Source organism: Stylophora pistillata, chromosome 4 (genome assembly GCF_964205215.1).
Source record: "Stylophora pistillata chromosome 4, jaStyPist1.2, whole genome shotgun sequence".
In the NCBI taxonomy this organism is placed as follows: Eukaryota; Metazoa; Cnidaria; class Anthozoa; order Scleractinia; family Pocilloporidae; genus Stylophora; species Stylophora pistillata.
In genome coordinates, this window is record NC_142522.1 from 31,667,072 (window position 1) to 31,680,954 (window position 13,883).

The window sequence follows — 13,883 nt, forward strand, 5'->3', positions numbered from 1 at the left end:
AGGCTTGTTTGAATAAAGTTTTTGTTTGGTCAAAGTTTTCCTATATGGGAAACGTGAAATTTTCCTGGATTTGCGATCGTCTAGTGATAATACCCAACGCGTATTCAAAACACTTTTAGCATATGTAAAATATTTACGATTTCGGGACTAAGTAGAGAATTAAAAATTATGAATGTTAATAAGAATTGTGTCGCGTTTTTGCAAAATAGAAACGACGCTATGACTCAAGAAAAAAAATTTAATTGTAACAGCAGATCGAATTTAACATGTTAAAACTGGTCTTACGGGGGTCCAGAAGGGGGGTCCACGTTTTGTACCAATGCTGTACCTTCACTCAACAATTCTTGTTAGCTATGATGGTACTTATTACTATTACTATTAATTGTTACTGAAATAGCTATCAAATGCCGTTCGAAAAACCGTATCCAGGGTATTTTTGCTACAGCTTAATGACGCATAATTATATTAAATTGAAATGAATTAAGAATATCGCGCTGTTCCTGATTTAAGGAAGCATAGACGGTATGGTCAATGTACACAAGTCCTGAGAAAAGAGGATTTTTCCTTGAAATGTGCGACGGAATCGGATGATAATATGTATTGCTAAAATCACTGATAAAAACTAGCTGTCCAGTTTGCTCGTTTCTCCTTGCTACTCTCCTGTCCACATGTTTGATGACTACATTTGTCAGTGGAGTTTTGTACATCAGAGAAAAGTCATTTCTGCAACCATAGCACTTTTGCACCTTACCGGGTGTTACAACAACCTCACACGCATTTGCTTCTCGACATTTTCCCATGCATCAACGGATATATTGCGCTGTTTTTTCCTCGTTTTATTATTTTTATCGTCTTGGGACGACGAAGAACCTTCCGAAAGAGATTCCACGTCACTCTCCAACTAACTCTTTTCCATTGTCCTTGCCTTCGATTTCCTGGAAAAATAGATCCATTTTAAAATACTAATTAAAGAAGTGATGCGAATAAATATAAAGACATACAAAATTCCCCCGTGTTTTGAACCTTTTTATCCTTTTAATTAAGGATAAAAAAAATCAAAATATCAATACAAAATATGAATACAAATTCACGCTGATCGCTATTAGGGCGTAAAGGGTTCTGTGCGTGATTTAAAAAGAAAAAAAACAACATTCAGATTATGAGACCATGAAGTAAGAATCCGCCAGAGCAGGTATTTTAGATGTTTTAACATCTATAAATATCTTAAACTTTTAAAAAACTTTTGGAACATGTAAAAAATTACTCCACTTGAGATTCTTTTGCCTAGGGATTATCACGCATAGAGCAAGTTCGGTATTAGTATTCCATAATACCAACTTAATACCTAGTTCTGGTTGCAGTTTATATTATTACGACAGACGTTAATTGTTTTACCTTCGAATGAAGAAAGTGGCTTGGTTCAATTGATCGTCGGTGTCAATGTCAGATTAAAGGACTTCATGAACGTCTTTCCCACAAGTGAGCAAGAACTGAGAGTGATTGTAACAAAGGGACCAGAAAATCAACTTCAGTTGAGGAATTAAATTAAATGAGCTCAGTTTTGAATTAAATGCTAACAATTTAAAAATAAAACAAGGGTAACATTTCAACACTTTCCTGTGGTCACGGCCACTGGCTTATGCGTTCAAAATCACGACGGATGGAACGTTCAGATAATAAAAAGCCGAACAACTCTTCGGTATTCATTCGGTGTTTGGTGTGTGTATGGTGTATTGGGAAATCTTCAGGAAACCTTCGGAATATAATCGGGGATTTTCTTAAAAGGAAAGATAGAAAATGTCTTGTTTGTATTCCAAACAAACTTTGCTCGGAGACGACGACGAGAGAAATTCGAAATTTCAAATCTCAAACGTCATTCTCGCAAAACGCCAGTAACGAATGGAATCGGCTACGCTCGTAGTACAGTGTTAGTAATACGAATGATGGACGATCCTCGCAGTAGATAGCGCTATCTACTGCGAGGATCGTCCATCATACGTATCAAATACCGCAGTTCAAAATATATGATTTTCATATATTTATTCTATCTCAGTGTTAGTAATATTAAAAAATATTCTCGTGGAGATTTGTACCAAATTGCACGCCATGTGATTACCCATACTAAATGCATTTCAATTTAACTGGCATTTTCGCACAATTTGGTCTCTAAATTGTCATGACTTTGTCCCCTTCCCCCCTGCATTAAAACAAAAAAAGATTACACTGACCTGCTCGCTTTCTTGTTTTTCTTCTTCGGTGGTAAATCCGTAATGTCAATCACATCGATTGGTATTTGTGACATCTACGATTATAAAAAATTCAAGGATATTTACCACTTATTCCTTGCATTGGATATGAGGTGAGGTGAGGTGAGGTGTGGTGGTAGCGTTCGTTGTGGAAAAAAAAGTTTAATGCCCGGTTTTTGTAGTGAAGGGCAGAAAGGGGAGTTTATTTGGAAGAATTATATGGTTCTCCGCATTTACTTGGTAGGGATCAAATGTACTCGGTAAGTGTGGAACTCCTGATTCACCTTCTTCCCATATTTCTTGCTTCACTTGTGTATCATTTTTCTGCCGCACAACCAAAAAAAATCATCGGAAGCGCTTTCAATTTAGCCTGTTCAAGGCATTAAGATTGTGAGAAATAGTGAAAAAGCCCCGCACAGCTAAAAAATCGCGCACGAGAAAAAAAAAGCAGACTTCCCTTTGCTTCCCGTGTCTCGCTCACTCCAATGAAGGGAGTAAAGTAACGACCATAAATATATTATTTCCGTTCTTACTGAACCTAAGTTCTTACATGCACATTACTGAATGTTTTAGCTTACCTTCCCACGGCCACGTGTATGGTGAAATCCAGGGGTTGTCTTATCTAGGCTGTCTTCAGATTCACTCTTGCATCTCTAAAATTAAAATTGATAAGGGCGACTAAGTTTTTGCCTCCAGGTTTTACCCTAATCGTCAGCAAAAAATAGAATGAACGGCAATGAACATAAATCTACTTACCAGCGGAACGTCATTAAGCGACGCCTCCAAGGCAATCCGCGTGGCCTCCTCGAAATCTTGCTTTTGGTAACGATACCAAAAAGTCATTGTCCAAAGGCGTAGATATTATTGCTTGCACGACGTCTGAATACGTTAGGGCACGTGCACCACTACTGATGCTGGGCTCAGGTGAGTTTTCCGACGAAAACATTTGGAAAATAACCTAAGGTCAGGTAGAAGATACACTTCGAAAGCAGGATCCGTATGAAGGTAATTAAACCTAAACCTTTCATATGATTTCCACGTGTGATTGACAGAATGGAAAGAATACAGTGACACCGCGGTCAGGGCGAATCCAGGGGAGTGGGGGGGGGGTCCAAACTTCGGTTCACAAAGGACTCTTGGACTCTTTTAAGGCAAATTGAATCAATTTTTTTTTTCTTGAGTCATAGCGTCGTTTCTATTTTTGTAAAAACGCGACACAATTCTCATTAACATTCATAATTTTTATTCGCTACTTGGTCCCGAAATCGTAAACATTTTACATATGCTAAAAGTGTTTTGAATACGCGTTGGGTATTTTCACTAGACGACCGCAAATCCAGGAAAATTTCACGTTTCCCATATTGGAAAACTTTAACCAAACGAGGACTTTATTCAAACAATGCATGTTCCGCGAATACAAACAACGCAATTTTTCCGAGAAAATCAAATACTTTCAAGCAATAGGCTTTTACAGTTCGCCAAACAACGGAACAATAGATGGAAATGAGGACGTATGAACCTGTATTTGCTGAGTCACAGCGTTGTTTCTGTCTTCGCATCACTTAGGGTGACGCAAAAATGGCGGAATCATTTCATCAGTCGATCGGCGGAAAAGGCCGGAAGTTTTATACCCTTGTGGCGAGGTCCCACTCTAACTTAGAAATCAAGGCATTCCACGATAGCACACGGGAGAATTGACATTTGTAGTCGCACTTTTTGAAGATTCTGGACCCTCGACGTATCACCCTCACTCTCGCCATGTAACACTCGACCCTCGACGCTCGACCAAAAGGCAGACTCTTCAAATGTTGTAGCAGCAATGATTTGGTGAAGCAAGTTTTACCGCATCCCGAAGATCCGACGATTAAAATACTACTGGGTGTTTTAAATTTAAAAACCTCACAACACCTTTGTGATAGATCCGAACGACAGGGTCGGGTCTGTTGCCACAGGTAGAATGGGTGGGTGATTCACAGTTGATGGCAGCCATTGATTTAGCATGATCCTTGAGTTCACACACGAATTTTTCTCTTGACGGGTTCTACTATCAGAACGCGTGAATGCTCGATTGCAGTAACGGCAAAAGTGTGACATTATCCGCTTAGAAGTTTAACTCGGTAATACTGCTCTCTATTTCGTGTCACAGCGATACTAATGAAAGATGTAAGAATCTCTTAGTTTTATTCATAGCATTTATCATTCACTCCGCGTGTAACCGCACTAACACCGCACTAACACCCACCACTAACACCACCACCATCACTAACACCATCACTAAACCCAGGAAGAACATTGGTCGGTTTACATGGTGTTTTCACCATTGTTCAGAGTTTGTTCAGATTCCGCAGTTTCCACCAGAGTGAGTGGTAAGATATCTTTGTTTTCTCTAGAGTTTGCCATTGTGTCTAACTTGGTGCAGAGTTGATCGTATTTTTTCTGTAATTCATCCAATTTAGTTTTAATCCGTGTGTGGTGAGATATCTTTGCTCTCTCTCTAGAGTTTGTCATCATGTCTAACTTGTTGCAGAGTTGATGGTATTTTTCCTGTAATTCAGCCAATTCAGTTTTAACCCTTATGTGGTGAGATATCTTAGGTGTCTTTTCTTTCCCAAGACTTCCCTCCTGTTGTTGTCGCTCACTTTGACTCTGTTCTAGCAAGGATTGATAGCTTTCTTTCTGTGCAGCAAGATTCTTTTCAATTTGCTGAATTCTCTGATCTAGCACCATACATTCTGCTTGATGGTATGCTTCATCGACAAGTTTCTGAGCTTCACGACTTTGCATCTTAGGGTAGCCCTTCAATGATTTCCATCGTTTGGGAAACGTTCCATTCTCAGCATGTCTTTTATATTCCTTTAACACATTTTCCTGACACTTTACGCGAGCATGAACAGCCTGCATTTTTTGTCGACATGTCTTTAGAACTGCGGATAGATCCTGAGTACTCGTCATCGTCAGCACACTACGTGAGCATGTAAGAACTGAGTGTGGTAGCAGACGCTTCGAGTTTTAACCTTACGTATACCTCCTTCTCCGGCACATGAGCCATGGCCGACCTACCATGGCTCGACCGACCGACCGACCTTCTCCGGCGCATTATAAAATAATGGTCCCCAATAAGAATACCGTTCTGGCGAATTCAGAATAGCCTCTGCAATAATAGACGCATACCTCACCTTTTTAGACATGTTTTAAACTCAGTGTTGCTATCTTGCTCGCTATCACTCTTTTACACCCTATGCAAGATTTTCATTGGTCTATCATTCGATTGACACACGTCATAATTCAGAACGACCAATTGTTCATTTTCCGAGAATTTTAAATACTCATGAGAATTATACAAGTTCATCTACGAGTTAATTATACAAGTTAATCTACAAGTTAATCTTTCAAATCGGCACTCTTAATTCCACAGGTAGGAACGAACGCTTTTCATTCCACTAATTTATTCGTGTTTTTCCCGTTGCCATGTTCCCACCAATGGCGTACCTCCGCTTCTCTATTTAAACCCACATACAACCCACAATTCCTCCATTTGCTCTGACGAAGGGCTGACGTTCGAAACGTCAGCTTTTTTATTCGTTACGGTGGCCAATTTACAATTTCAACTGAGTTGATATAACCAAATTACCTTGTTACCCCCACCAACGCAGCACCACGGTTTCTTTAGCAACTTTTAGCCTTTATAAATTTTAATTATCCCTTATTGTTCATTTTCTGAGAATTTAGAATACTCATGGAGAATCCAGAATAGCCTTTGCGATGACAGACGCATATGTCTCCTTTATAGAGATGTTTTAAACTCTGTGTTGCTATCTCGCTCGCTACCACTCTTATACACCCGATGCAAGATTTTCATTGGTCTATCATTCGATTGACACACGTCATAACTCAGAACGAACTATTGTTTATTTTCCGAGAATTTTAAATACTCGTTATCCCTATTGTTCATTTTCCGAGAATTTCGCGGTAAAACTCTTCTCCCTCGTTTGACCATTTCCGTTCTCTGTTCACTAGCCTTTGATGTATCGAGATGCTGTTTCTGTCTTCTTAAACCATTCCGTGGAATTGTTCACATGAATACATTTTAGCTTCGTCCAGATCTTTAGCATATCCAAGAAATGCTCTCAATGCTTTTATCGCGTTGTTTCTTTTATCGCAGTACTCTTGATTTTGATACGAAGAATCCACTTCATCTATGTCAAACATTTTTTCAATGTCAAAGACATCTGCATGCGTTTCTATGTAATGCAATATCATATCGATACACATCATTCTTTTGCAGGGTCTGTGTCTAACTTTTCGATCGCTGCTCTTATCTGTTCCATGGTCTCCGATGTAATAAAATTTTTCTTCTACCTTTACCTCTATTTCAAGTCGCCGTCACATGACACTAATACTTTTCTATCGAGCATAAACCAATAAAATCCCTTGACGCATAAATGACCTCATCTCTTTTTTGCATATATTCCGTGTCTGGTAAATCTTGAAACTTCCATTCTTTTACCATGATTCTTCCTAAAATTTTTAAAATGTAACCAAGATGCCATCCTACCTGATGCTTTGACGGCTGCATGTCGACACTGATGACTAGTTTACGTGCACATACACGATTTCATACATGATTATTCTCGCTTGGACTCAGGCCTCTCGGGATTCCCGATACACAATATAATGTTTCGTGACTGTTTAAACCACACCATGACATTCGGTGTCTTTTTACACCCTATATTTACTTACTTTCACAAATCTACATGCGTAAAGTTTTTACACACTCGTTGCACAACCTTCGTACAAATACACCCGTTTCATATATAAATGTTCACCAACCCTGCGCCTCTACAACAACTAAAAACGTCCGCAGCGCGCAACTAAATACAATCATAAACTTAAAATTAAACCCTAACCCTCAATACATTAATATTAACCCTAATTTCTAACCCTAACCCGTCTACCAACACGATTTAACACTAGCCCTAAACCACCCTCCTATTACTCTCGGCATTCGTCCGCCATCTTGAATTTATTGTTACTCTTGTCCAGCTTCGGAACCACGCAAGTTTGGCGTACACAGACGGCCCTATACTGCTGAATTTAACTCTATAGAGTTCTCAGTCCATGAGCTTCCAGACCCCGAGTTCTGAGAGCGTTCGCTTTTCCCTACTTGGGCACGAGATTGATTCCTAAACTACATGGCGTGCCAGAAAAAATTATGGAATCTTCAACAGAAGATTTCAGGGTGCTAAAGTCTGGAATGATATAAGTGAAGACATAAAGCTTCTTCCTCTAAAACGTTTTAAGAAAAACCTTAAGCTAATTCTTCTTAATAAATATTAATTATTTTCTGGCCTTCCTCTTGTTGTTTACTCTAACATTCCTTGCTTCCTTGACCTTGTTTTGAATGATGAATGAGTGTGTGTGTGTGTGTGTGTGCGTGTGTGTGCGTGTGTGTTGTGTGTGTTATCTGACCCAAATAATCACATTACATAAATCACCTAAGTATAGCTGCCCTTTTTTCTAGCCCCTATGGTTATTTGGGGCAGCTAGTACTCCTTTATATTCTTGACAATTTATCATTATTTTTATCAGTATTTTTTATGTTGGGTACAAATAAAGTTGTTGTTGTTGTTGTTGTTGTTGTCGTGGCGGTGGTGGTGGTGTCGCAACCAGAATTTACTTTATTAGCTATTATTAAGCACCTGCAGAATTTGCTCTGCATTCTACTATACTTCTATTGCTATGTTCACCTCCATACAATTATAATCGCGTTTCTGCGTGGAGTTACGTTAGAATTGGGTAACTCCTTCGGTTATTTAGCGTATTGGTTTCATTAGATCTCATTAGGCCAGGATAATTTCTGTAGTTAATTAATTTGAACCGGGTCAAGCGTTTCATAACGCTAGTTTTTGCTTGCGCCGTGTTGCTTTTATCTAAGAGTTTTACTGCCGGACCTGGTTACGCCACAAATGGTAAGTTCCCTTCTATTTCAATTAGGTTTTGTCGTTGTTGTTCTTGTTGCTTATATTTTCTAGTAAGATACTTGAATTCATTTGTCTTCATCCGAATCACATCTAAATACATGTCCATTTGGAAAATAAATTAACTTGTGTGCATTGACTCTGTGGCGTTGAATTTGTAGTATTTATCTACATGTGGATCAATTTTCTTATCGGTTCTATATGTCTCTTCCTTAAAACTATACATTTTTCAATTCCACCAACAGTACTATGGATAGAAAACCTCATCCGAACGTGCTACTGAATTAATCTATCGATTTACATGTAATATTTATAAATAACATTCACTCTCTATAACTTTGCCACTAACCTCTGAGCTTTGAGCTTCTTCCTCCATGGTGAAACCCATGGGTAGGGGAGCAGCTGTCGTAATCTCAATGATGTACAAGTCTGTGCTTCTTCTTCTCCACACTCTTCCAATCTTGTCACAAAGGCAGCCAAGGACAAGAAGGTTAAAAAGAAGAGCGTCCAGACCACGTCTCATCTGAGAGGAGAAAAAATATTTCTTTTGAAAGGTGGCTTTAACTTTTGCCCTTTTGACTGTAATTCGACAGGGGAACATTAAGATGAGAGCACTCAAACTGTTAACAAGCTTTAATTCTAGAGTTGTCATTAGTGTTTCCCTGGATGCATTTGATGACACCAAATTTCAATAACAAAATAACGTTCACTCAAGATCCTATCGACAGCACTTCTTAACGAAGTGTTGATCTTGCCCTTTGACATAAATGATGACACGTACCGGTTAACTAGGAAGTAAAAAAAACGGCCACTGGGATCAAGTTAAACTTCTTTAAGACTCGCATGCACTTAGTTTCTTACCGAAGGCGACACGTCTAGATGAAAAATACGGGACAGCGGTACATTGACCTTCACCATATGCGGTAGAAGCGCATCTACAAGCATTGATGAGTCGGTGGAGTTCCCATGAAGAGGTACGGTCACGTGCAAGAATGTTTTAGAATCTTGTCCTCGCCAAGTTGTCATAACCATGTCGTTGTTTACAAGGTTGGGCAGCTGTTCTGTTAAGCGACGAACGTACAAAGTCTTCCCTAAACCTCCTCGGTGTGATGAGACAATTCGGACACAGAGGCTGAGAAAAAGAGGATAGTTAACCACACCCAATCTCATCGAAAGGAGAGCAGCCGTCACTTGCATCGAAGGGATAACCTTTCTCGGGGCACTTTACAAGTTACGAGTTACGAGTTTACGAGGCTCCACTATCACAATTTTAAAAACATCACAAAAGAACTTACTTTTCTGGGTCTAAAGATCCAGCTGTCGTCCAAGTAATCTTACTACTACCGATGTATCCGCCCTGAGAAGGAGGTGCTTTGAATTGATGCTTGAGGTAGCCTCTCAAGTCCTCTGGTGAAGGACAAGGTGGAGCAGCAACACGATACTGATCAAGAGCTGCTATTACGTTGGCACGGTCTTCATTTTCGCTACTGCAGATTACCACCAGACCATAATCTGCGAAGTAATAAAAGTCACTCGTGGTTTTCAAGGGAATAAAGGCTGATAGTTTCGAAAGAGACTGTTTGGGGCTGCGTCAGTAGGAGTAACGAAATAATTTGGATATATCAACAAAGTTGAAATGGTAAATTGGCCACCATAATGATTACAAAAGCTGACGTTTCGAGCGTTAGCCCTTCGTCGGAGCGAATAGAGGAATTGTGGGTTGTGTGCGCTTTTAAAGGCAGAAAATGGAGCTACGTTATTGGTGGGAACATGGCAACGAGAAAAACAAGAATAAATTAGTGGAATTAAAAGGGAAAAGGGAAAGCACGGTAAGATAATATGTACCCATTGTCTCCGCATTCCCGGTGAAGCAATGCATGTCAGTTAGCTTCAAGTGCCAATTGACCCCCCAACATGTTTTTTCTATAATAAAGATTTCTCTTTATTTTCGTGATAACAAAGTCGACAAAAACATTGTCGGATCTATTTTATGAATTTTCAAAGATCCTAAATTGGCCTCCTTCATGTTCACGACCGAAAAATAGCCACAATAGGGCTGCTTGGTTAATGACGTCATCCCGGGAACTGATTGACATTACTCATATGATTAAATAAGAAAGCAGACACTGCAGCCTAACAAAGAAGAATAAAATTATGCCCGGAAGGTGTGTGTTGTTGGAGGCTGTAGCAATACAACTTCTTTAGAAATGATATCCGCCTTCATACCAACTTATATTTCGAAGAACAACTACCCTGAAGCGAAGAAATGTAGAAGAAAATAGGTAGACCAGTGCGACTCCCGCCATTCACAAGCGATCTAAAATCTTCTGTCGTCAAAGTTAAGCTTTCAATGACTTTTCTTTCATTAAAAATTGCTCGTCAGCGAGGCTGGTTTTGAATAAGGTGCCATTTACCATCAGTATGTTCTTGAGGTTACATGTATGAACATCAGTGTGTTCTTGAGTCCACAGGTGTAATTTCTAGGGCAGAGTTATCAGCTGTGAGTTTGTTCATCAGTCAGTTGTATATTTGACAGGTTCCTGATGTGCAGTGCTGCTTGCGTGATTCAGTCACTTATCCTTTCCCCTTTGCCTATCTTTTCTTTTGCGATTTTAAGCGTTTTTTTTTTTTTCAATTTGGGTTAGGTTTCACCCTTGTTGTTCGTTTCTGAGGAGGCAGAAAATGCACACGTACAAGATTTAACCTCTCTTTTGGCTGTTTGTACTCTCAAATTTACAAGAAGCTTGTCGACCCCGTTCAGGTTAGCTTTCGATTCTAAGGCAGATTTGCTTACATCAATCTCTGTTACATGGATTTAATCTATGGCCACTGATTGTACGTTCTTTGAAAATTCTATTAAGTTTATCTTTTAAGCTATTGCTTGCTCTAGTTTTCTAAGCTTAGCAATAAGTTTCCTAACACGTCTTTGGTGAAATTTCATTCGCGCTTCCACAAAATCGCGCCCTGCTTTCTTTCTAAGATCTTCGAATCGAGCTTAGGCTTCTTGGGCATGTACCCTTCTCGAGTTGAGTGGTAGTGTCAACGATTTCTTCGCTCCATTTTATCGAGGCTTCGCTTTCGGCGCGCAAACGATCCTTCCATCTCCGCGTAATATTGCTAAAGATATGAAGCTTTGGATGCTTCAGAGTCGTAGACACTGCCTGTATTTGAGTCTCTAGATGACATGCCTTTATTTAGGTATTTTATGAAGGGTCTTAAATTCTAAAGAAAGGGTCATTCCCGAAAGGATTTCCTGTCCTGGCAACACCGTATTTATGCCTTTCATTGCAGCCTCGTTGCGTGATTCCCGGGGTGACCTAACAACCTTCTCTGACCCAGGTCCAAAGATGTGCGGTCATGCACTTGTAGAATTGCGAGATTTTATTTGATTGCGATAATTCTTGGACTGAGATGATCAGTAAAAGGAGGAGATTTATTTTATCGTAAAACGTTTTTGAGGGTTTAGTGGCACTTAAAGTTGAACGTACGTTCTCCAGCCTTGCCAGCAAGTCCCTGTGTCACTACGCTTAGTATGTGCACTGCTTGTTTACTGACAGAGAAGTCCAACGCATCTGCATGTACGAGGCAATAAAATCGACCCTCCACGTCCCCTATGGCACGTCTCCACAGCAGTTCGATCTACGTCAAAGGAAAACAGATAGATGAAAAATACAAATAACAAAGAGTTGTGCCACTCAGCTAGGGCAACCATTTAACAGTTAGGACAATGAGCAACTCATCCATAGGAGGGAAATTCCCCTGCCTTCCTCAATGCACAACCATTAAATTCCAGAAGTGGTATTCTAAGCACATACGCTCCACAAAGGCTAATTTTGCTATTAAACATAAAAGAAAAATTAAAAAATATGTAGATGAAATTATTCCAGCAAGTACACTGTACCTCTTCTGTAGTGGTATCGGGAGTGCAAAGCAGTACCTCTTCGTGGCTTGGCAACGGCTGCTTCTTGTCATGCATATACAGGGCGAGGACTGTAGCAAGGATGTCATCTATAAATAAATGGGTACGCAAAAGCTCAAATCGTATTGTAAGAAACTCGCTATTATGCTCACTAAATGGTAGCTAGAACAAAATTAATTTAGTAACTTGACAATTTAAAGATCGTATTAATTAGATGCTCCTTGGGTTGCAACTTGACTTACCTTTAGGAACAAGCATGAGGTTGGGTCGTCCTCTTTTCAAGAATGCTGGAAAGGTGCGAGCTGTTGCTCCAATTCCTGAAAAAATGAAAATCATACCAGACTTATGGTCCAGTCAATGGAGATACTTCTGAGATCACAGCTAAGGACTTTCCATAAGTAAAAGTAAGTGTTTTACCTAGAACGGAAAGTTCCTTAAGGATTTTCCCAAGCTGAGTGAGTGTAAGATATTGACTAATCTCTGCCTCGTTATCTTCGTCTTTGCTAACCTCCTGATCTTCTATAATGGTTTCAGCGGACGTAGATGACATCCTCAGTACCATGGCTGATTCGGTTTCGTTTTTACTAGAGGAAGTAAAAAAATTCACCAATTGATTGTGGCTTTCGCATATTATTACGAATACAATCAAGTTCACACCATTCCATTAAGGTTAGCGCTAACATTATTAGTCGAATTAAAATACTTTATATAAATCTTCATTCATGTCCACTGTTCCATTGACTTTGTTCGTATTACTAGCATACCGTAAATCTTCCGCTTGCACTTCCTGCTCAGCTGACTCAACTTTCTCTGGGAAGATTTCTCGGGCAATCATAGGATTTTGCTTTGCATCTTCGTACAACGCTTCGATGTCAGCCTCGTCGGCATCTTCTAGACACCACAAAAGGAGATCACACTCTTCTGCATCAACACCCAGACTCGCCAAAGCCGCCAGCGCGATCTGCTCCGAGTAACCATGATCGGTAGCTGCATTCAAGAAACTTTGAATCTTAGACGTCTCCTTTGGCCTTGGTTTCTTGACGGACGCAGGTTGAACTTGCGACGCACTGGTTGCTGTCGAGGAACTCGCTCCTAAATAGTTGTTGTTGTCAAACACAGACCTGCGTGTAACCATTTCGTCTGGTGTAGGGAAGTGAGTGAACGAAGGCGGCTCCACTGTGACTCTGGCGTTTTCCAATAAGTCTGTGTCCTTAAAAGCGTGCTGTATTGCTAATTTTAACTGTTCACTGGTTAAATTGGGACGAACGCTCTCGAGCAAAGCGAGCACTTGGATGTTGCTCATGATAAGACTGTTGCTGTGGCAAACTGTCGCAATCTCCTTCCTGAGCGTCATCAACTGTTGTGTTGTGAAGAAGTTCAATTCTGTATACTCCTTCCTTGCGTCCTTGACCTTCTTCTTCCAGTTCAAGTAACACGTTTCCATGCATGTGCTCTCCTCTTCCAGTTCTTTTGCGATAGATTCACCCGTGACTTGGTCTTTGCTGCAATGAAATTCTTGATTCCAACCCATGCGATGAACGTAACCGGAGTCAAAGAGGTCAATGTATGCAGTCGCTAAGCGCATAACACCTTCAAGATTCTGTGATTAGATAAAATAACTTTGTTCGCCTCTAGTAACATCAACTTTGAGGATACCTGTCCACGTTATATTCGCAAACACTACAATACTGCAGATTTAAACCAGAAATTGCACATACATGTAACTCAATGAGTCCGAAT

General features: G+C 40.0%; 2 protein-coding genes across 4 annotated transcripts in view; both read right to left on the reverse strand.

Moving 5' to 3' along the window:
* The window catches only part of LOC111338202 (E3 ubiquitin-protein ligase rnf213-alpha), a 137,145-nt gene that overhangs the window by 57,906 nt on the left and 65,356 nt on the right, over nt 1-13,883 (reverse strand). For all 3 annotated transcript variants that reach the window (XR_015999609.1, XM_088755831.1, XM_088755832.1), the window contains exons 24-31: nt 12,908-13,743; nt 12,561-12,727; nt 12,386-12,460; nt 12,126-12,232; nt 11,713-11,863; nt 9,520-9,736; nt 9,086-9,356; nt 8,574-8,747 (exon numbers count right to left, since the gene is read on the reverse strand). Coding sequence is in view for 2 of the 3 variants with exons in the window: in XM_088755831.1 (XP_088611957.1) it covers nt 8,574-8,747; nt 9,086-9,356; nt 9,520-9,736; nt 11,713-11,863; nt 12,126-12,232; nt 12,386-12,460; nt 12,561-12,727; nt 12,908-13,743 (1,998 nt within the window). In the remaining variant the exon portion in view is untranslated. The remainder of the gene's footprint in view (nt 1-8,573; nt 8,748-9,085; nt 9,357-9,519; nt 9,737-11,712; nt 11,864-12,125; nt 12,233-12,385; nt 12,461-12,560; nt 12,728-12,907; nt 13,744-13,883) is intronic.
* Nucleotides 263-8,042, reverse strand: LOC111338193 (uncharacterized). The gene is made up of 4 exons (XM_088755836.1): nt 2,825-8,042; nt 2,229-2,302; nt 1,396-1,490; nt 263-935 (listed from the first exon to the last, which is right to left on the reverse strand). The coding sequence occupies exon 1, from the start codon at nt 5,196-5,198 to the stop codon at nt 4,548-4,550; it is 651 nt and encodes a 216-aa protein (XP_088611962.1). The 5' UTR covers nt 5,199-8,042; the 3' UTR covers nt 263-935; nt 1,396-1,490; nt 2,229-2,302; nt 2,825-4,547.

Bases quoted from the DNA above. Each gene is read 5' to 3' on its own strand.
- LOC111338193 (XM_088755836.1), bottom strand. From the start codon at position 5,198: ATGACGAGTACTCAGGATCTATCCGCAGTTCTAAAGACATGTCGACAA.